The sequence below is a fragment of the Dysidea avara genome, chromosome 13 (genome assembly GCF_963678975.1).
Source record: "Dysidea avara chromosome 13, odDysAvar1.4, whole genome shotgun sequence".
In the NCBI taxonomy this organism is placed as follows: Eukaryota; Metazoa; Porifera; class Demospongiae; order Dictyoceratida; family Dysideidae; genus Dysidea; species Dysidea avara.
This window is the reverse complement of record NC_089284.1, coordinates 1,494,171-1,513,479: the sequence shown is the minus strand read 5'-3', so window position 1 is coordinate 1,513,479 and position 19,309 is coordinate 1,494,171. Positions and strand designations below refer to the sequence as shown.

Here is a 19,309-nt window from a genome sequence, read left to right as displayed (position 1 = left end):
CTGTATTTGGGATGGAGGTGTCATCTTAGGATCCAAATATTCTTCAATGTCTGGGAAGTTGGCATTCACTGGAACAAAACATACTTTTTAAAGCTGAAAATAGTGCTGTTCCTTCTTAGTATACAGTTTATTATTATTGTATTGAGTAAAGGATTTTATGAAGTACTGTATAACACTCTGTTACAGTAAAGACTACTGTGTTGTAATAAAAAATTATTTAGTTTAGCATACATACACCACTCCTGTAGCATTAACAATCCTTAACACACTGTTAAGTACCTGTATTGCTATAAAACATGGGAATAGAGATCGCTGAAAGTAAAGAAACAAGAGTCAAACAAGCCTGCACGTTAAACACACAACACACAGAGATCTCTATTAGGACTCAATGGATATGGTAAAAACTAAGGAAAAAACAGTAGTTTCTCCTTAAAATATGGGCAGATAAGTACTGAGAATGCATGCTTCTGTATAAACGTTTATTTGAGTCCAAATAGAGATCTCTGCAGGGGAGGTGGAGCAGGTCAAAGAGTGAGAGGGCCAGGGCAGCTGTAAGTTGAAGACCAAAAAAAAAAAAGGTCACAGCCTCCTGACAATAGCTGCTCTCCACCAATTATATCTCCTTATTTATAACTACACATACGTAGCTACACTGCTTCTTTGAATACTGTGACTGTTCTATTAGAGTGTCCAGATCCTGACTGTTCTATTAGAGAATCTCAATCTTTTCTTGCAAACAGTGTCCCATAAAAGTGGGTGGGCCATGGCCCCCCTGCCTATGGATCTCTCTGTGTTTAACATGCTGGCTTATTCGTTGACTCTTGTTTCTTTAGCAATCTCTATTCCCATGTTTTAATTTTTTAAATCATTTTTATGCTAGTTTGTTTACTTTTTATAATGGATAGCTAACATGATAATAAGAGGTGCTGGTAGTACTTGATATTATTCAGTATCAAGTCAATCATCATGTACATTAGATATTAAGTAGTTAGCTAGAACTGTCAGTGTTATCAAACACCAATGTATTGTTTCCATACTATTGAATGTATACTTTGTGTTATACAGCTTTGCTATAGGCAACGTATAGCATGTTGTGGTTAGCAGTAGTATGGCTTCAATTAGGTGATCACAGTAAGTCAAGTACCCAGTGGTACACAACAACATTGCTGCTCTGATATGAACTTAATTTCCAAATGGCCAATGATTGCATGCTATTTGGAATTATATGAAGAAGGAAGGTGAAGTCGAGCATATCAATGGTGTTTGGCCTAATTACAAACATCTACAGCTTGTTGGTAGTACCACCTAAATGTGCGCATGTGTAAGAACCACCCGATAAATACCCTACCGCGTGGTCACACTTTGACCTTTGAAAGCGAACCCCAGTTGTGGGAAGGGATGGGTGGGACCATTGATATACTCGACTTCAATTTCTTCATATAATTCCAAATAGCAAGCAATCATTGCATGATCTGAGCCATTTGGAAATTATATTTCAGAAGGCTCAGTCTCACATATCAATGGTGTTGTTTGTAGCTTCCAGGCTACCCCTAGTGAAGTCGAGCTACTGTTTGAAGAGTAAGGGGATGCCTCTAGGCTTCAGTGGTGCCAGAGGCTAATACTGATCTCCCAAAGGTTGGGTCATTAATTGGTCAGTAATAGAACCTCCTGAAGACAAAGTCTGAACTCCAGTCTGCTGCCTTGAGGATATAATTGGTGGTGATGCCAGCCCCAGCCAATGTTGAGGCACCCTGGATCGAATGGGCTGCAAAAACACTCACATCAACTTCTGCCAATTCAAGTATTTCTCGTAACCAGCTGGTTGCCGAGGACACAGATTTGTGAGGTTTTACCAGAGAGATAAGCAAATTGTTAACAGCCTTGGGTCTAAGTGAGGATGTCACAACCTGAGAGTCTCAACCGGACAAAGTTCTGAGTTGTGAGAAAAAGATGGGAAGAAAAACTCCCTGAGAGGTTTCCCCTGTCTTGACTGCTTTGCCAGTGCTGCTGGGAGGAATACTACTCCTTCCAGGCCATAGCAACGATGATCAAGCTGCAAGGATGCCAGGTCTGCTGAGCAGGATGGCCTGGTTAATGCCAGTAACATTGTTAGCTTGAAGGTGAGGAGTTTCAGTGACAATGATGCTGAGGGCCCTACGCTTTCCAGGTATTGTAGGACTGTTTGTACATTCCAGGTGGCTTTATAGCGTGGTAAAGGTGGTCTGGCATTAAAGGCTCACTTGAGCACCCTGCATATTATGGGATGCTTGCCTGCTGCAACACCGTCTACCAGGTCATGAACAGAGGAGATGGCAGATCTGAAAGCATTCAGTGACCTTGACTGGTAGCCTAGTCCGTGTAGTTCTGCCAGGAAATTTGCTATGTCAGAGGAGGGTCAAACGGGATTGTGATCCCGTTCAGCACACCAGCTAGCCCATTTCCGGAAGTGAGAGTCATATGACTGGGCTTACTTGGCTCTCCATGACTGGAGTAGGAGTTTAGCAGCCTCTTCTGAAAGATGGCTACTAGAGAATCTTCCCCGGAGACAGGTCACACGGCTAGTTGAGGGACCATCTCCATTCAAGCACCTGATGATCTCTGAATCAAGTCCGGTGCTGGGGTGATTAGCTTGGGGAAATCCCACGGCATCTCCAGAAGTACTGGGTACCATGTCTGGCCCTTCCACACAGGTGCTACTAGCGCCAGTTGAGCTTGCTGGCATCGAGCTTGGCTCAGAGCTCTGCCGATCAAGCACCATGGTGGGTTGGCAAAGCCCTTCAATGGACCCCAATCCTGCTGGAATGCATCCAACGCTTCTGCAAGGGGATCTGGTCTCCAGCTGAAGAAGCAAGGCATCTGGTACAGTATGTCAGTCTGGAGGCAAACAGATCTACATCCAGTGGGCTGAATACTTGCTTGATGATTTGAAAGATTCATGGGCAGAGCATCCAGTCTGATCTGTCCCAGATTCTGTGTCTACTATAGTGTTGGACACTCCTGGGATGTATTGGGCTGACAGGTCTATATCCCTGTCTAGAGCCCACATCCAGAGATCCTTCGCCAAGTCTGTTAGCTGGCTTGATACTGTGCTTTCCATGTTGTTGATGTAAGCCATTGCTGTGGCATTATCCAGTTGGAGGAGTACCGAGACCCCTGAAGCATCCTACAGGAATGTCTTCACTGCAAGAGTGGCTGCTAGTAATTCCAAGGAGTTGATGTGCATGGTTTGTTCCTGCACTGATTCCTGCACTGACCAGGCACCCCCTGTGCGCGTCTCTGCACAGGCTGCTTCTCAGCCCAAACTGATGGTCACTTAGGCTGCTTCTCAGCCCAAACTGATGGTCACTTGCTCTGGTCTATGTCTGAGGGGCTTCCCATTCCATCTGGAGAAATGTTCTCTCCACCGGGATAGCTCTTCCAGGGAGGCTTGTGAGAGTGATAGGAGAGCCTCGTAATTCTGGTTGTTGATTGCCAGCGTCATTTGCAGATCCCTCTACAAGCAGCGGTAGAACAGTGGAGCTGGAGGAATGGCTTGAGTTGCTGCACTGAGTTTCACCATGAAATGAGACAAAAGGCGGGCTGACAAGGCAGTCATGTTGGGTATTCTGGCTGCCTCTTGTCCACGGGGAGGTTGATCATCAGGGTTTTGGTATTTACCATCATGCCCAATTATTTACCATCATGCCCAAGAATTCTATTTCCTGGGTCGGGGTCATCACCGATTTCTTGGTATTGATGATGAACCCCAGGCATCGGAGGATGTGAACTAACACCTCTAGGTGCTGTGCAGCTGATGTTGCAGATTCTGACATGATTAAGACGTCGTCGATATAGATGATCATCCTGGTCCCCCAAGACCTGAGTAAGGTCATCACAGCCTTCATTATCTTCGTGAAGGCCCACGGGGCACACGGGAAAGGCAGGTGAACTGGTAGTTCACTCCTCCTAAGCTGAACTGGAGGTTACATTGATGGTCTCGATGCACTGGTACTGTGAGGTTGGCATCCTTGAGGTCTACCTTTACTAACCAATCTGGGGTCTCTACCCACTGATTGAGAGCTTTGAGATTGATCACTGGCCTCATTTGCCCATTCTTTTTGGGGACCAGGAAGAGAACCGAGTAGAATTCTCTCTGGGGAGCGTGACTGTCTACTACTGTCACTGCCCCTTTCTCTAACAGGGAAGTGACTTCCTCCTGTATTTGAGCTAGTTGCTCTAATGGAAAGCAAGGAACTCTTGGCTTCCTTTCCTGTACAGGTTGGCCCACAAAGGGGACTTGAAAGCCTTTGACAGTCTGTAATACCCAGTGGTCCTTCGTCAACACTTTCCAGGTGTTGACAAAGTGAGCTAATCTGTCTGCCACCTTCAAAGGCATCTCTACCTGAGGTGGCAAAATGAAGCCCATGCACTTTGCCTTGACCAACAAGGGGGTTACGAAAACCCAGACTGGACTGGACTGGACTGGACCAAAGGTCAATTCTCCAGGCAAGCAAGATTAGCCATGTTATAAATATTTTACTGCTATTTACATCCACTATAACACTTATACACCTCTCACCTTGCAGCAACTCTGCCAAGCACGCAATGGTTGAGCAACACGAAGTATCCACTGTAGAACAACTAGCTATAAGCTAAAATACTTTCTAATGTGCTTTGTTACATGATCGCTACAAAGCTACGTGTTCTCCTGCTGTACTTGCATAGAACTGGCACACACGAGTGGCTGCCCAAATTTATTAGAGTCGTGCTGTGCAAAGTGATTGAAACTAAACTAGCAGTTAAAATGTCAAATTTGTCTCGAAATCCATTTGGTGATAGATAACGCATGGAGTTAAGCAAGGTATGCAGTACTTAAATTATTTCAGGATAGATTTCTGGAGTAAAACGCATGACTCTTAACAAATTTGTGCAGCCACTCGTGTGTGCCAGTTCTATGCAAGTACAGCAGGAGAACACATAGTTTTGTAGCGATCATGTAGTAAAGCACGAAAGTGTTTTAGCTTAGTTAGTTGTTCTACAGTGGATACTTCATGTTGCTCAACCATCGCGACTGCGTACTTGGTAGAGTTGCTGCAAGGTGAGTAGTGTATAAGTGCTATAGACGATGTAAATAGCAATAAATAGTTAAAACATGGCAAACCTTTCTTCCCTGGAGAATCGAACTTTGGTCCAGTCTGGTCCGGGTTTTCTGAACTCCCTGACCAACGTAGTATTGACAGTAATAATTGAGTTTGGTAATATCAACACATTGTGTGTGCATGTAGTTACTAGTCATTTCTTCTGGGGAACTCTCTTCCCCACAGGATAAGTCTTTTTGGGTTGGCTGGTCGGGCGAGAGTATGGCAGCTGTTTCCATGACTTCGCTCCTCTTCCCCCCCCTCCCTCTGATGGCCTGGGGGGGTTGCCAAAAACCCTGGGGTAGCTTTGACTTTCCTTTCCTGATCAGCTGTATTTGCTGCAGGTAATCTGCTGCTTCCTTCAGGAAGTTTGGGCCGAAAAGTCGGGGGGCTGCACTGGCCCAATGCCTCTCCTGGGCAGCTGCAAAGGGTACCAGTTCCTTGTTATATTCCTCCAGGATTCTGGCTCTTCTCATTAGAGACATCTTATTGGCTGCATTGGCCAAGAGGCTGATTGCTGTCTGAACGGCATCGCCTATCTGGTCCATGGTCACTTTTGGCTCTGGGTCATTGACAGCCTCCAGGAGCTGGCTGAGTGGTTCAACGACCTCGAGGAGTAATCCTTGGAGAGTGTAGAGGGAGTGGTCAGTAGATTTTGTGCTTCTCGAGCACTTAGATGACATCATTGCATCCAGGAAAGGCACCTGAGTCAGGTCGTTCTGAGGTAGGGTGTATCTGCTCCGCATCGTCTGTCTCTCGACACCAGTCATCTTCTGTGTGAAGGCCTCAGTAAGAAAATCAATGGCCCGGTCTGTCATGGGAACAACCTTGATTGTCGCGGCACTTGACGTTGGTTCATCGTTGTCCAGAAACGGGTCCTGGATGTCCATTTCTTCGGGCCATGAGCTTGAGAAGCTCTGATTGTGAGTGACATCCTGGGGAGCTAAATTGCCGCCATTGATAGCGAGTGGCAGGTTAAGGGGATGGGCAGAATCATCAACCGTGTCACCCCCCTGTCCAACGTCGACGGGAGGGGCTGTGGTGAAGTGAGCTCTCACACTTCGGCGCGTCGACATCTTGGCATACCTATAGCTGTGCCAGATTTGGCCTGCTGTTGACAAGGAATCCATCAAAGACGAAGATATGCAACCAACAAACTTCATGAGCTTGAAAAAAAGGTCGAAGTGTGACCACGCGGAAGGGGGTGATTCTTACGCATGCGTAAACCGTTTCCAGTGCGTATTATTTAGAACAAGCTGTAGATGTTTGTAATTAGGCCAAACACCATTGATATGTGAGATGAAGCCTTCTGAAATATATTAATCTGTAACGTAGCTAAGTAATGATGAAGTTTCCAAATGAACATGTTAATTTGAATAGATTGGATACCTATTAACATATACGAACACATTGGTTACCCTAAGTCAGAAGATCAATGGCAAAGTTAACCTAAAAGAAGCAAATTTGCTTGAAAGTGGAAGTTAACATTGAAATTGAATTAGTCATGGATGTGAAGAAAGACACAGGAAGGAAAGTTACGTAGTTTTTATCCCCAAAAAGTACTCACATCTTGCTCTAGCCCTGTGGAAAAAATAAGAGGAAGATGAATAAAATGGCTCAAAATGGCAGATTTCAGTTTTTTATAAAAAAAGTACTTTTATCAGGTCCTTTGGACTTTATCTTTGCTAGACCCAAACTTATTTCAAATTAACTTATATGGTTTCTTTTTAGGTTGAAAGATTTTAAAGGTGGTGTTTAGTTGAGTGTTCTATTAGGATTTAGGAAAAAACATAGGCAATCTCTATGATAGACCACCACTGTGGTTCATGATAACAATAGTATAAAACTAATCATTTAGTGGTTTTATAGTACCTACTTAAGAAAATCGATGCAATAAACATTAACACTTTCTATGCAGATAATTTGACTTGAGAACTATCTGCTAGCTGTAGTGAGTGTATTTATAACCTCAATAGTTTTGCACTAATAAGTAATACTGTAACACCAAAATACTGAATGGCAACAGAATAGTGACAGACTATAAGTAGAATGGCAGCAATTTGCTTGCATGTACAGGTGTGCAGAACATAAATGATTGATTGTGTTTATGTATGCATGTACTTGCATTGCAGTATTGTTGTTATATTGTCAGTAGTAACTGTGAACAACCCAATAAACAGTGACAGCTGGTCCAGGACTAAAAAACCAGACTATTATAAAACACAATCATCCTCCATGGCTACTGTATTTTTGCTTAGCATCAAATATTCTATTCTGTTGCATGACATTTCACTGCTATCTTACTGCCATTAACTTGTGTGCACACACTTACGCACACAGATACTCTCACCACATAAACACACACATAATATTATACTATATACCCTGGTAATCATACCTGAGTTGGTTAGTTGGCTCCTGAGTTTTCTAATCTCTTTCATGGCTTTGAATCGTAGTCCGTGAGTTTTGCAAAACTTGCTGCTACATCCTGCAAACTCACACCCTCCAATAGCTTTGAGAATTACCATCAAATCTCCGAGTAAAAAATTCTCTCCCTAAATAAATAAAAAAAGTTACTAATTCTAGTCCATGCATCACTAATCAACCAGTGATTTAGATTTACTGTATTACACTAATACATATGTTCACTGTACTCGGAAGGCAGAGTTAAGTTGGTATATGCATTGATGACAGGAAAGAACAGTGCTAATACAGTTATAATTGCACAACAGATATGCCTTGTGTTAATCATAAACTGTACAGCACGATAGCACTGTATAATAGGTACAACAAAGGAGTAGGCATGGCCCATGAAAAAAACATCACCCAAAAACCAGCCTCACTTTTCCCAGACAACAATGAGGCACAGTGTTGGTTAGGCAAAACTAAGCCCAAACAATCCTTCAGGTCAACCCGAAATGCTTTCAACAAGTTGATTCAAAATTTTAAAAAAATTAACAGTATAATCAAGACAACAGCCACGTGTACTCTAATATAATTATATACATATATACAGTATGGGTCAAAAAAAAGTTTACATTTCGTTTTGTATAAACGATTATAATGCTATAGTTTTACATACGTTTCGTTTTGACAAAACGATTATGTAAAACGAAATAATTAATAAAAACGATGCGGTGCTTGTGCAATAAACTGTATAGGAGCAGTTCGTTTAAACCATTGCAATCGTTGTAATGTTACGTTGAAACGATTGAGCACATTTAAACGTTTATAGATTTTATTAGCTATAAATAACGCAAGCCGACGGATTGCAAGACATCACAATTGGTTATCAGACAAAATGGTTTATAACCTGTACGAGAAACGACGTATCATTCACTTTTATCGACTTGGATGTAGACCTCCAACGATCGTCAAGTTGCTTCTTAAAAGAAAACTTAAAAGTATCGCGAGAGGGTGTGGCTAAGTTCATTGCTAGTTTTATTGAGACCGGCTCACTATCGAGAAAGCCTGGTTCAGGGAGACCATCGTCAATCACGCAACAAATGCAAGCGATTGTAGAGGCAAAGATGAGGGAGGACGACGAAACAACTGCATATCAATTGCGTTCCCTGCTGCTATCGCAAGGATTTAACATCAGTGAAAGAACTGTTCTTCGCTGCCGCACCCAGCTAGGCTGGACATTTCGAGGAAGTGCATACTGCCAGTTGATCAGACACGCCAACAAAGTGAAGCGGCTAGAGTGGGCTCGTCAATACCTTCACAACAGCTTCGATGATGTAGTCTGGACGGACGAATGCTCTGTGCAACTGGAAAGCCACAAACGATTCTGTTGCAGAAAGCAAGGAGAACCGCCTAGACTGAAACCCAGGTATAATCTACATCGAATATATATATATGCATAAATACATTATTTTAAAAAATGTGTTACTGTAAATTAATGTTATTTTTATACAGGGCCAAACATCCAGTTAAAGTACATGTCTGGGCAGGGATCAGCAAACGAGGACGAACAGGAATCTGCATCTTCGAAGGTATCATGGATGCCACTTTGTACACAAAAGTATTGGAGAAGACGCTATTGCCTTTTCTCAGAAGTGTTTATCCAGATAGTCACCGTTTTATGGCTGACAATGACCCGAAGCATACCTCCAACGAAGCGAAGGACTTCCTTTCTCAGAATAAAGTGACTTGGTGGATGACTCCAGCTGAATCTCCCGATTGTAACCCAATCGAAAACCTTTGGCACGACCTAAAGGAGTACAACCGACGTGTCGTCAAGCCTACAACGAAGGAAGAGTTGATAGAAGGAATAAAGCAATTTTGGGAAACTGTTACTATTGACAAATGTAATAAGTACATTAATCATCTTAGAAAAGTATTACCTAAAGTTATTGAATTAAATGGAGCTGCTACGGGTTATTAGCACAATGTTGTATTGTACATATTATTTGATTATTAATGAAATCACTAACCTCACAAAAGATTTAGCTGAAACAATGTAGCGCAGCACTCCTTCACACCACTAGACTGATACGAACTAGAGCACGAGTACATCCAGAGTAATTATATCACGTGTGTACCTGTCAGAAAATTTTGCAATCACGTGTAAAGAACATTCTAGAATAGCTTACGTGATAGTTGCCAATTTACAAGCAAGAAAAATTTTCATTACCGCGTGGCTACTTATCCTAGATGGTAAAGGCAAAAATATGAGTAATTGCTGCGATGGAAAACAGCACTACTATTTTATTAAGAGGAGAAGGAACAGGAATATACAGGATATGCTTTCAAAGCAGTTTGTAAGTTTACTATTAAGCAGTGTACGGTCAATAAGAATAACTCCCTGTACATTTTCTTACAATCACGATCAGAGAAAATTAGTTAATGAAACTTAACGAAGTTACCCTCATCTACTTAAGGTGGTAGCTACCCGATAACGAGGTTACCACAAACAGGTTGTGGCTTCCTATGAATATATTAGTGACGAAAAGAATGGTAGCGGAACTAACTTTCTGCAGCGATTATGTGGTCTATAACAACTAGGAAGTACCTGTGGTAAGCCATTAATCCTGCACTTTCTACTAATCACTACAACGCTTGTACATCTTCATCAATTAGCAGGTGCCTGCATATGAAAAAGTTTGCTACATAGCACGGACATTATTTTGCTTAATCACTGGACACTAATTTTCACAAACTAACCTGCAGAACTAATTCACAATGCTTTCGTTTCATTGTAACACTAATGTAGTGAAGGTTAATGACTGTTAAGACATCAAAATATCTCAGAGCGTTCCTTTCCAAATATCTACCATTCAATTCACCACATAGAAAGTGATTTTCAACCTTAAAATGACGAGCTTAAATTTCCTTCTCCTATAGTTCATCTTAATCGCTATTCACTGCTTTTGCAAATCTGGTTCAGAATCTGAGGTATCACGTGTCACGGGTTATTACGCCTTTTATTGCATTCCTCCAAAATGTATGGGGAAATTTGAGTATGGTGACTTCAAATGCTTTCAGAAGGACTGTGGGATAGTCATTGCCCACTTCTCATTTCTGTAAATTAAATGCCCAGATCCAATTACGTGTGATTTATCAGGTAGCTGCCGCCTTAAATATGTAACTGGATCTGGTTTTTATAGTAGTTTTAAGTGTGGCTAGATATGGGAAAACTGGTATTTTTGTGTAGTTATAAGTACTAGTTTTTTCTGTATATTCAGAATAATGGATTAATTCATTTAATGTATTCAACATATGTTTAAAATTTAATAAATACAGGATATGCAGACTTATTGGGATAATAAGATGAGTTATTGTGCAACACTCATTGACGCAGGCGCCTGCACCGTTGGCCAATGGAATTGGAACATTTACACCAAGTTGTCTCATACTTTACTGGGTCCACCCAGTATTCTGGAAGAAGTTGAAATATCTTTCTCTTGATATCATTTAATACCGAGATTGGCAGAGCAGGGTAACGACTGGTTCCGAATACAGTACATCTGACTAATACATTGTCTCCAAAATAAGACTTTTGGGCTAGCTTTTGGGCAAGATCTGAGATCTTATCTGTCTCATGGTAATGCTTGTACTTTGCTATCACGATATCTGGATCCACAAGTTTTGTTCTGTCGATGTCACTCAATGACAACATTCCATATTTGAGTGATTTCTTAGATTGTTGTATTGGATTACAGTGATGTGCTGATGATGTTGCTGATACTGGTGTTTGTGATGATACTGGTGTTTGTGATGCTCCTGGTGTTTGTGATGCTCTGTGTGCTGATGATGTTACTGATGGTGTTACTGATATCCAGTGAGGGGTGGATGGTGGACTGCTGGAGGTGGTGGCATGGCACCTGGCTGGATGGCTGTTTCTTATTTCAACTTGTTGTTCTGTGTGAAAAATAAAATCATTGTGTACAAGTTAAACTGGATGCTGATCATACCATTGGCCTTGTGTTCAAGAGCTTCAAGCCTGGTAATGAAGGATCTTTGGGATTCCAACAATTGTTTTGTATGGGCCCCCAGCATTTGTTTGATTGACTCTTCCAAGAATTGCAAGGTGCCAGTGTTATTGGTGATGTCACTGCCATAATTATTGTGGTTATGGTTGTTCTTATTGCTGTTGTCACATATCACACTACCATTCTCAGACTCTGTAATTAATAATCACAATTACATTCATATATATATTTTTTATAGGTAGATACCTGAAGAGTAGTATTTCAGTTGTTCATGTGGGTCCCAACTGAAGTCATCGTCCATATATCGTAATTCATTGATGACCCTGTCAGCCTGTGGAGATGTGATGTCAAGCTCTAAGACCAATGAGCTAAATGGGTCCAATTTTGGACTGGTTGTTGGAGGTACAAAAGGGAAGGTGTTAAAGTGGTTGGACACTGATCCCGGTGAGGATGTCTCTGGTAGTATTGAGTGATTCGATGTTGTTGCTGTTGCAGGGAGAATGGCAGCTGTTGCTGCCACAGGGAGATTGGCAGGAGTTGTCACCACTATAGGAGGAGTGGCAGTTGTTGCTGACACAGGGAGAGTGGCAAAAGCTGTCATTGCTGTAGGGAGAGTCATCATCTCTGCAGCTTGAGTGGTAGTTGCCACTGGCATGGGGAGTCTGGGAGTTGTTCTCATCACCTCAGGGAGAGCTGCCACCACCGCAGGTAAAATTGTAGAAGCTGTTGGTGCCACAGGAAGAATGTTGGTTGTTGTCACTGTTGCAGGGAGAGTTGTCAGCTCTGCAGTTGGAGTGGCTGACATAGGGAGCCTGGGAGTTGTCATCTCGTCAGGGAGAGTCGTCACCAATGTAGGTTGAATGGATGTCGGTGCTACCTGAGTACAACTGATGGATGTTGTTGTCACTATAGAACTGGCAGGAGAACTGGAGGATGTTGGTGTGACAAACAAAATTGTACCTGTAGATTAAATTGAGCTCAACACAATGTATTGGAAAACTTTAATGTTACTTACCACTAGCTTTCTTTCTTTTTTTTGTTTCTTTTTGTAGTGTTTCTTTTTGTAGTGTTTCTGTTTGTGGTGTTTCTTTACTTTTTCGTTTTCTTTTCCTTTTTTTTGGCGTGTTGGTTGGTGGTGCTTTCTTGGGGATTGCTCCCTGTGGTGGTAACCATTCGCCAGCAACAAACCTATCTTCAATTTTTTCCATTTCAGATTTTGTGCCTAGAAATTTTATTTACTACATGTAATTGCATATACTTTGTATAGTTTTAGTTCACCTCGTGCTACAATAGTGGCTTTGTGTTCTATCTTCTTTTTGCCAACAGTTACAATACATTCTTCACCAATACTTCGTTGGCGGGGTTGTACACTGTCAGCATTCACAGAGGACACACTTCCCTCTGGCCAAAGTACCACGTAATGGCTGTAGCATTCTGTGAAAAATAACAGCAATTAATGGGCTAGTGGTAAAAGGCGTGGTGGTTTGTGGTCGGACTCTTGGGTGGCTTCGGGTTTATTCAACAAATTACATTAGAGGCTACAGGTGATACCGCACCACAAACCACCAATGACTTACCGGCTTCTGCATTAATGAGCGCTAACGCTTGTCGGAGACTCATAGGTTCCATAACGGCATGTCAGTTTCAGCACTCGCTGCACTCGTACGTTAAGAATGAATTACTGTACAGCTGTGCTCGTACAATGGTGAATACAGTACCCGCCCATTTTTCGTTAAAACGATTACGCAATCGTTTAAACGCTTCTGCGTAATCGTTTTTATTGCCATGCTATCGTTTTGTTACCATGCAATCGTTTTATTACCATGCAATCGTTTTATTGTGCAATCGTTACAACTATCATATTAGTACAAATCTATGATGGTTTAAAAAAAAACGAAATGTAAACTTTTTTTTGACCCATACTGTAGCAGGCCCTCAGAATTCATACTGACCAACAAACGCTTAATTAAGTCTAGGATATTAATTTATGAATCAGTACACAATTGTGTCCTCCTCATGTACCAGTTGTTTAAAAGAAGACGGATCAGGGTGATGGATTAAGACATGGCTGGAGGCAGACCACAGTGATATCTGGGACAAAAGAAGCCGAGTATTTCCACTATGTGTCACACACAACTGTTATCTGACTCATCCGCAGAGTTACATTTTTAAGCATGAGATGGGCTGATGTGTCAAAAAATGGTCACATGGTGTCTTGGATACACGGCAAGATGAAATAAAATGTGTAGCAGATTGCTGTGAAAGGTGACAGTGCCTTCAAAGGAATACTCATGGATACGGCACATTAGTGGTGTGCGGACACTGAATGGTAGTGATTGGCACTTCACAGCTACAGGAGATAATATTTTATTTATTGTTACTGGGTAGTTAAATACAACCACAGTACAAACAAACAGTATTACATGAAAACATAGTGTACCTCTGTTAACAGTGTTGGGAGTAACGCTATGTAACGCGTTACGTAATATTATTACTTTTGTAGTAACAAAGTAATATAACGAAATACGCTATAAAAACAGGTAATATAACGCAAGTTACTTTACTTACAAATGTAACGCGTTACCTAAGTAATATAGTTACTGTAACGAGTCTAATATTACGTAATATTATTACTACAAGTAACGAAGTTACTCATCTCGTTAGTTATCCTCTGAGTAACGCCCACAACGAAGTAACAAGGCCTACTGAATGAAGCTTATTCACCAGCTTCTTACTTATAACCAAGATTTGCATATTGTCCAACAACGCAATCATGTCACGTGATAAGGTGGTAGTTTCACACGTGACAGCTAAAGGCTGTGGACACAAAGTAATATAATATGTAATATTATTACAGTTACTTTATTTTATGGGTAATATGTAACTGCAACTAAATAGTTCAGTTGCAAGTAATATGTAATATGTAACTAGTTACTTTTACAAAGTAACTTGCCCAACACTGTCTGTTAATAATCTGCCTAAACACATGTACTGGCAGCTGGCATGGGACACACTTACAGCAGCACCTGGCACTTGTCTGAAAACTTAGAAAACGAAGATCTGGGCACAAAGGATTAGTAAACAAGTTAGTAGTAGACCTGTCGCTCATGGTTGCTAATCTTCTCCCGGCCTTTGGAATCATGGGTGTGGTGCTGGGCGTTATATAGAATTACACGTTCATTCAAGTCATCAGCACAAACAGGCATAATTATTATACGTTTGTGCCTTTGTTCACCGGTGAGTTGAACCTTGGTTAGTGCAAGTTCATAGGCCTTGTAGTTTTCCCAAACATTTATTATTTATTTATTTCATTCATTATTATTCATGATGTAATTTTAACCAGATTTTGTATTATTCTTAGTACTTGGTTGAATAATTAACACTTTACAGTGACCAGCACTGAAGGTCTGACAGCAACTTGTGTTGTAGCCTTAGGATTACCTAACCTAATTACAAGGACTTAGACTTCAATAACTTACAGCTAATAAGGTCTAACAGAAAAGGGGCCCAAGTAAGGAAAAAATCCATCATACTGCAGTACGTACAATGCATTCTCCATGACAAGTTAGTAGTAGACCTGTCGCTCGTGGTTGCTAATCTTCTCCCAGCCTTGGAATCATGGGTGTGGTGCTGGGCGTTATATAGAATTACACATTCATTCAAGTCATCAGCACAAAATATCCATCATACTGCAGTATGTACAATGCATTCTCCATGACAAGTTAGTAGTAGACCTGTCGCTCGTGGTTGCTAATCTTCTTCTGGCCTTTGGAAACATGGGTGTGGTGCTGGGCATTATATAGAATTACACGTTCATTCAAGTCATCAGCACAAACAGGCGTAATTATTATACGTTTGTGCCTTTGTTCCATTCTTCTTTGCTGACAACGAAGTGTTGATTTGGTGGTAGCAAGTGATGGTTTTCCCTTTTAAACAGGAACCATCTGTATTTTTCGTAGTTGCTACTTTGATTGCAGAAGTGCTTTTCAAACAGTTATTGAACATAGCTGACAACGAAGCATAATGGATGCTTCACTTTTCAGATAATAATTGATATAGCTGGGGTGTGCTGTGCCATTTCTTTCTTTTGATGTGGTATGTGTGGGTTCACCAGTCATAATAATTATTTACAAAAATATTAACAAGTACACACACACACAAAAAGGAATTTTCAACTATAGTAGGACCATAGAACATAGATAAAAAGTACTGAAACAAACTGGAGTAGTGCATGATATTAAATCACAGTAAAACAATAAGAAGTGTTATAAAAAGTAGAGGTGCACCAATATGGAAATTTACCAATATACCAATAACCGACATACTGTATTGGCTACAAAAATTACCGTTTCTGATACTGATATCTTTGTGGTTTTCAGTATGGACACTACATTAAATGTTTAAAAATGCTAAATTTAGCTTAAAAGATGGTCACTAAAACCTACAGTATGTAAAGAAAAAAAAGAATGGTGAAACAGGTAGTGATTAAAAGGTGTGTGAAAAGAAAACAAAGTATGACCAACTCAGGATTTGAACCCAGGCCATCAACAAAACCTTTGCAACTTGAGACTCACACTTTTACCATTGTGCTGTCATTTTGCTGTCAACCATAAAGACAATTATAGTGTTTATGTGTAATATCTGTTCATATCTGTTTTCACCAATACCGTTATAGATACTGGTGCACCTATATTAAAAAGTACTGAAACAAGCTGTAGTAGTGCATGACATTAAATTACAATAACACAATAAGAAGTGTCATATCCCTACTGTTCTCAAGATACCATAATGGAAATGCACAGTAGGGATATAACATTTTTTATTGTTTTACTGTGATTTAGTATTATGCACTACTCCAGCTTTTTTTAGTACTTTTTATCAATGTGCTATGGTCCCTACTCTAGTTCAAAATTCCAAATTTTTGTTACTAGTAAGTAAAGTACAGTAGCTATTTCACTTAGTTCTTTACCATGTTCTCCACATTACACAGACCCAGACACAGAGAGCTAAACATTAAGCTTGCCTAAAATCTATCTGCTTACTTTAACTGTTCTGTATGATGCAATAATTTCCTACATAATCCTATTGACACAATACCCACTACCAAAATTAAGCACTATTAAGTTATGCAAAGAAGGACAAAGATACAGTAAGTCCATTCCACGATACAAGAACTGTATCTACTGTGGTATCGGACCAAACTGATAACTGCCAGCACTTTGCAACGTTAGCTGTTATGCTTGTCTGAAAGCATCAATTAGTAGTTGGTAGCTAGTCAATGAAAATGTAAGGCTACTTTTCTTTTGGTGTACTTATGATGGAACTCTTGGACTAACCTGACCAGCCCAAGTTCTTCTTTGTGACAGTAGCTGGGTATTCTTCTGTTTATCATCAACATTCTATTTGGGGAAAAAAAATGTTTAAGATGAATTACTACTTGCCCACAGGATTTAGATTGCATTAATTAGTTACAAGAGGAATAACGTTTAGTTCAACATTTTACATACACAGAAAATGATACTTTTAAATCAACATTTTTAGAAACATTTGCAATTTGTATGGTATCAAGCACAAATTACTACATAAAATTGCAAGGTCTGATTTTCTACATTACAAAGTACTATATAGAATACACTTACATTATGATCAGTATAAAGAGAGTTACTGAATATTTCCTATAAGGGATGGAACAAGAAACATTAATGACCTTATATAACACACTACATGTACACCATATTGCCTGTAGATTCCATAGTGATACAATATCATAATTCATTCAATACAGAAAGTCATTAAAAAGGTGAACGTGTTATGTAATTTGATACCTTTTCACAGTTGACTAATGTTTTGTTTGTTTTTGTTTCGATAGCCCTGTTGTAAATGCAAACGTCTGAAAAGGCACAATACAAGTTTTGCCTATTAATTCTGTATGAGGAGTACATGACAATGTTCTAAAAGGTGAACCACTTCAGTATTAAGAGTGTTGGATAACACACTTAACACTCTTCTGCTTTTAAGCGGATTGATTCTGTGAATTGCAAGCTTCTATTTCAGCTTGTTCACAATGTTACAGCAGAAGAAAAGTTGTCAAAGGAAGTAAAGAGCTACCGTGTAAGCACTTTTTGTCAGACTTGGAACATCAGAGACAGACAAAAGCAGAAACACCAACAACAAGGAGAGCAAAAAGACAGCGTCCATCATCATGAGCCAGGATGTCGTACATGAGCTCCTCCTAGCCAAGCAAAGTGAACTCAATATGAGAGAACAGAAAGCTGGCATGATACAAAGAACATGAAATAGTTTATCAGAATGATGAGATGTGTACTGTTGTGAAGAAGATGGGAGAGGAAGAGCTGCAAAAGCTATACAACGAAGGGTATAAACATAACGTTGGGAGCACTCTAAGGGCTACAGATTTTGATCTACAGCACAAGGAGTTTTCTCATAATCAGGCAACCAACTGCAAGATAAGCTTAAAATGTTAAACGGTGATATTATTTTTGTTACAGGCAATACTAGACAAGGTAATCGATGGAGCATGATTATAATTGGAATGGGTAAGTGTATGCATCAGCTGTCAAGTGCATATTGTTATACAGTATTAATTCTGTAGCCTTGGAAATAAAGGCACTGTAAAATTTTAAAACCTTCAGTTTGCTGGCTATACTGCAGTCATACTCAGGTACACACCAGGGTTCAGTTCAGCTTGAAAAGCTGATCGGGTGTCTCGCTACGTGGTGTTTAAGGTGCAATGCAGATTGGAAAGGAAGCAGGAACCGAGAGGAGATGGGGCATTAATCATAGATGAAGTCAAAGTTACCTGTCAGCTTGTGTGGAACTCTTGTAATAATTAGCTAATGGAATTAATTGGCCATGATGACAACTGATCTTGTATCACTAAATGACATTTATTTGTTGCTGCAGAATTCTGAGGGCTGCAAACAAACATTGTATGTGTTTCAGTTTTTATGAAGAGATCAATCAAAGGAAGCTAGAGCGGGCAAAGCAGAATTTAGCTACAATGGTTCCAAGGTTAAAGGAGACTCCTGTTCTATGTGATGTGTGGACCAAGTTGAATGTACACCCTGCAAAAATCATGTAAGTAAGGTTCAGTAATAAATATACAATGATTGTTTTTTACAAATGATAGCAAGAGCAAGTTTTAGGAGAGCTCCACTGGTATGCTAACCAGGAACCCACACCAGCAGATGCCGGAGTAGCGTTGGAGACCCTGGAGTATCTAGAGGCTTGCAATAAGCTATTTATTTGAACGGGGTTTCTTAAGCCATGATTGTGTGAGGGCCATGGATTCTGATGTAATCAAGAACATCAACAGAGGATTTTCCTTCTTCACTACCTGGCTTGATTCTATTTTGCAAAAAGGCATGTTGTTTTTGTAATTATTTTATCTTTTGACCCCTTCTTGCACACACAGATCCAAAGTTTCCAAACAATTCTAACACACAAGTCATTTCTGTCTTGGCAAAGTAAGCATATTATTGTTATTTTATAATGTAACTGGATTTTAGAAATCAACCTCATGGGCACAATTGACACATCACGTATTTCATTTACTGATTCATTTAACAATCAATCCTTAGTGTCTTGAAATACAAAAAAAATTTGCACGAAAATTTTAAAATTATCTTTCAAAACTTTTAGATTTTAATTGTTTTTATGCACAACCAAACGGATTTTTTAAAAATTCAGTCATTTTTTTGTGTACTGACATATGCTTTGTGCTTTTTCTACAGCATG

At 40.2% G+C, this 19,309-nt stretch overlaps 2 protein-coding genes across 7 annotated transcripts in view; both read right to left on the bottom strand.

The window, feature by feature from the left end:
* The window catches only part of LOC136243238 (probable ATP-dependent RNA helicase DHX37), a 102,315-nt gene that overhangs the window by 5,221 nt on the left and 77,785 nt on the right, over positions 1 to 19,309 (bottom strand). For all 3 annotated transcript variants that reach the window (XM_066034758.1, XM_066034756.1, XM_066034757.1), the window contains 4 exons: positions 17,191 to 17,226; positions 16,888 to 16,950; positions 7,516 to 7,672; positions 1 to 68 (listed from right to left, as the gene is read on the bottom strand). In XM_066034758.1, the coding sequence (XP_065890830.1) occupies positions 1 to 68; positions 7,516 to 7,672; positions 16,888 to 16,950; positions 17,191 to 17,226 (324 nt within the window). The remainder of the gene's footprint in view (positions 69 to 7,515; positions 7,673 to 16,887; positions 16,951 to 17,190; positions 17,227 to 19,309) is intronic.
* Positions 7,684 to 14,184, bottom strand: LOC136243240 (transmembrane channel-like protein). Of its 4 annotated transcripts, XR_010694804.1 has the most exons (7): positions 12,830 to 14,183; positions 12,567 to 12,773; positions 11,798 to 12,511; positions 11,534 to 11,743; positions 9,713 to 11,480; positions 9,554 to 9,661; positions 7,684 to 9,361 (listed from the first exon to the last, which is right to left on the bottom strand). XR_010694804.1 is itself a non-coding variant. In XM_066034759.1 (5 exons), the coding sequence occupies exons 2-5, from the start codon at positions 12,757 to 12,759 to the stop codon at positions 10,909 to 10,911; spliced, it is 1,689 nt and encodes a 562-aa protein (XP_065890831.1). In that variant the 5' UTR covers positions 12,760 to 12,773; positions 12,830 to 14,183; the 3' UTR covers positions 7,684 to 10,908. The 4 variants fall into 4 exon arrangements, 1 of the variants encoding a protein (XP_065890831.1); XR_010694803.1 differs by having other exon boundaries at positions 7,684 to 9,661; XR_010694805.1 differs by having other exon boundaries at positions 7,684 to 9,661; positions 12,567 to 14,184.

What these genes read in the sequence shown, in the direction of transcription:
- LOC136243240 (XM_066034759.1), bottom strand. Translation starts at nt 12,759, where the DNA reads ATGGAAAAAATTGAAGATAGGTTTGTTGCTGGCGAATGGTTACCACCA. An exon ending in AAAAAGAAAGAAAGCTAGTG is followed by an intron (nt 12,512 to 12,566) that starts GTAAGTAACATT and finishes TTTAATCTACAG; the next exon opens with GTACAATTTTGTTTGTCACA. An exon ending in TCTTGAACACAAGGCCAATG is followed by an intron (nt 11,481 to 11,533) that starts GTATGATCAGCA and finishes TTTTTCACACAG; the next exon opens with AACAACAAGTTGAAATAAGA.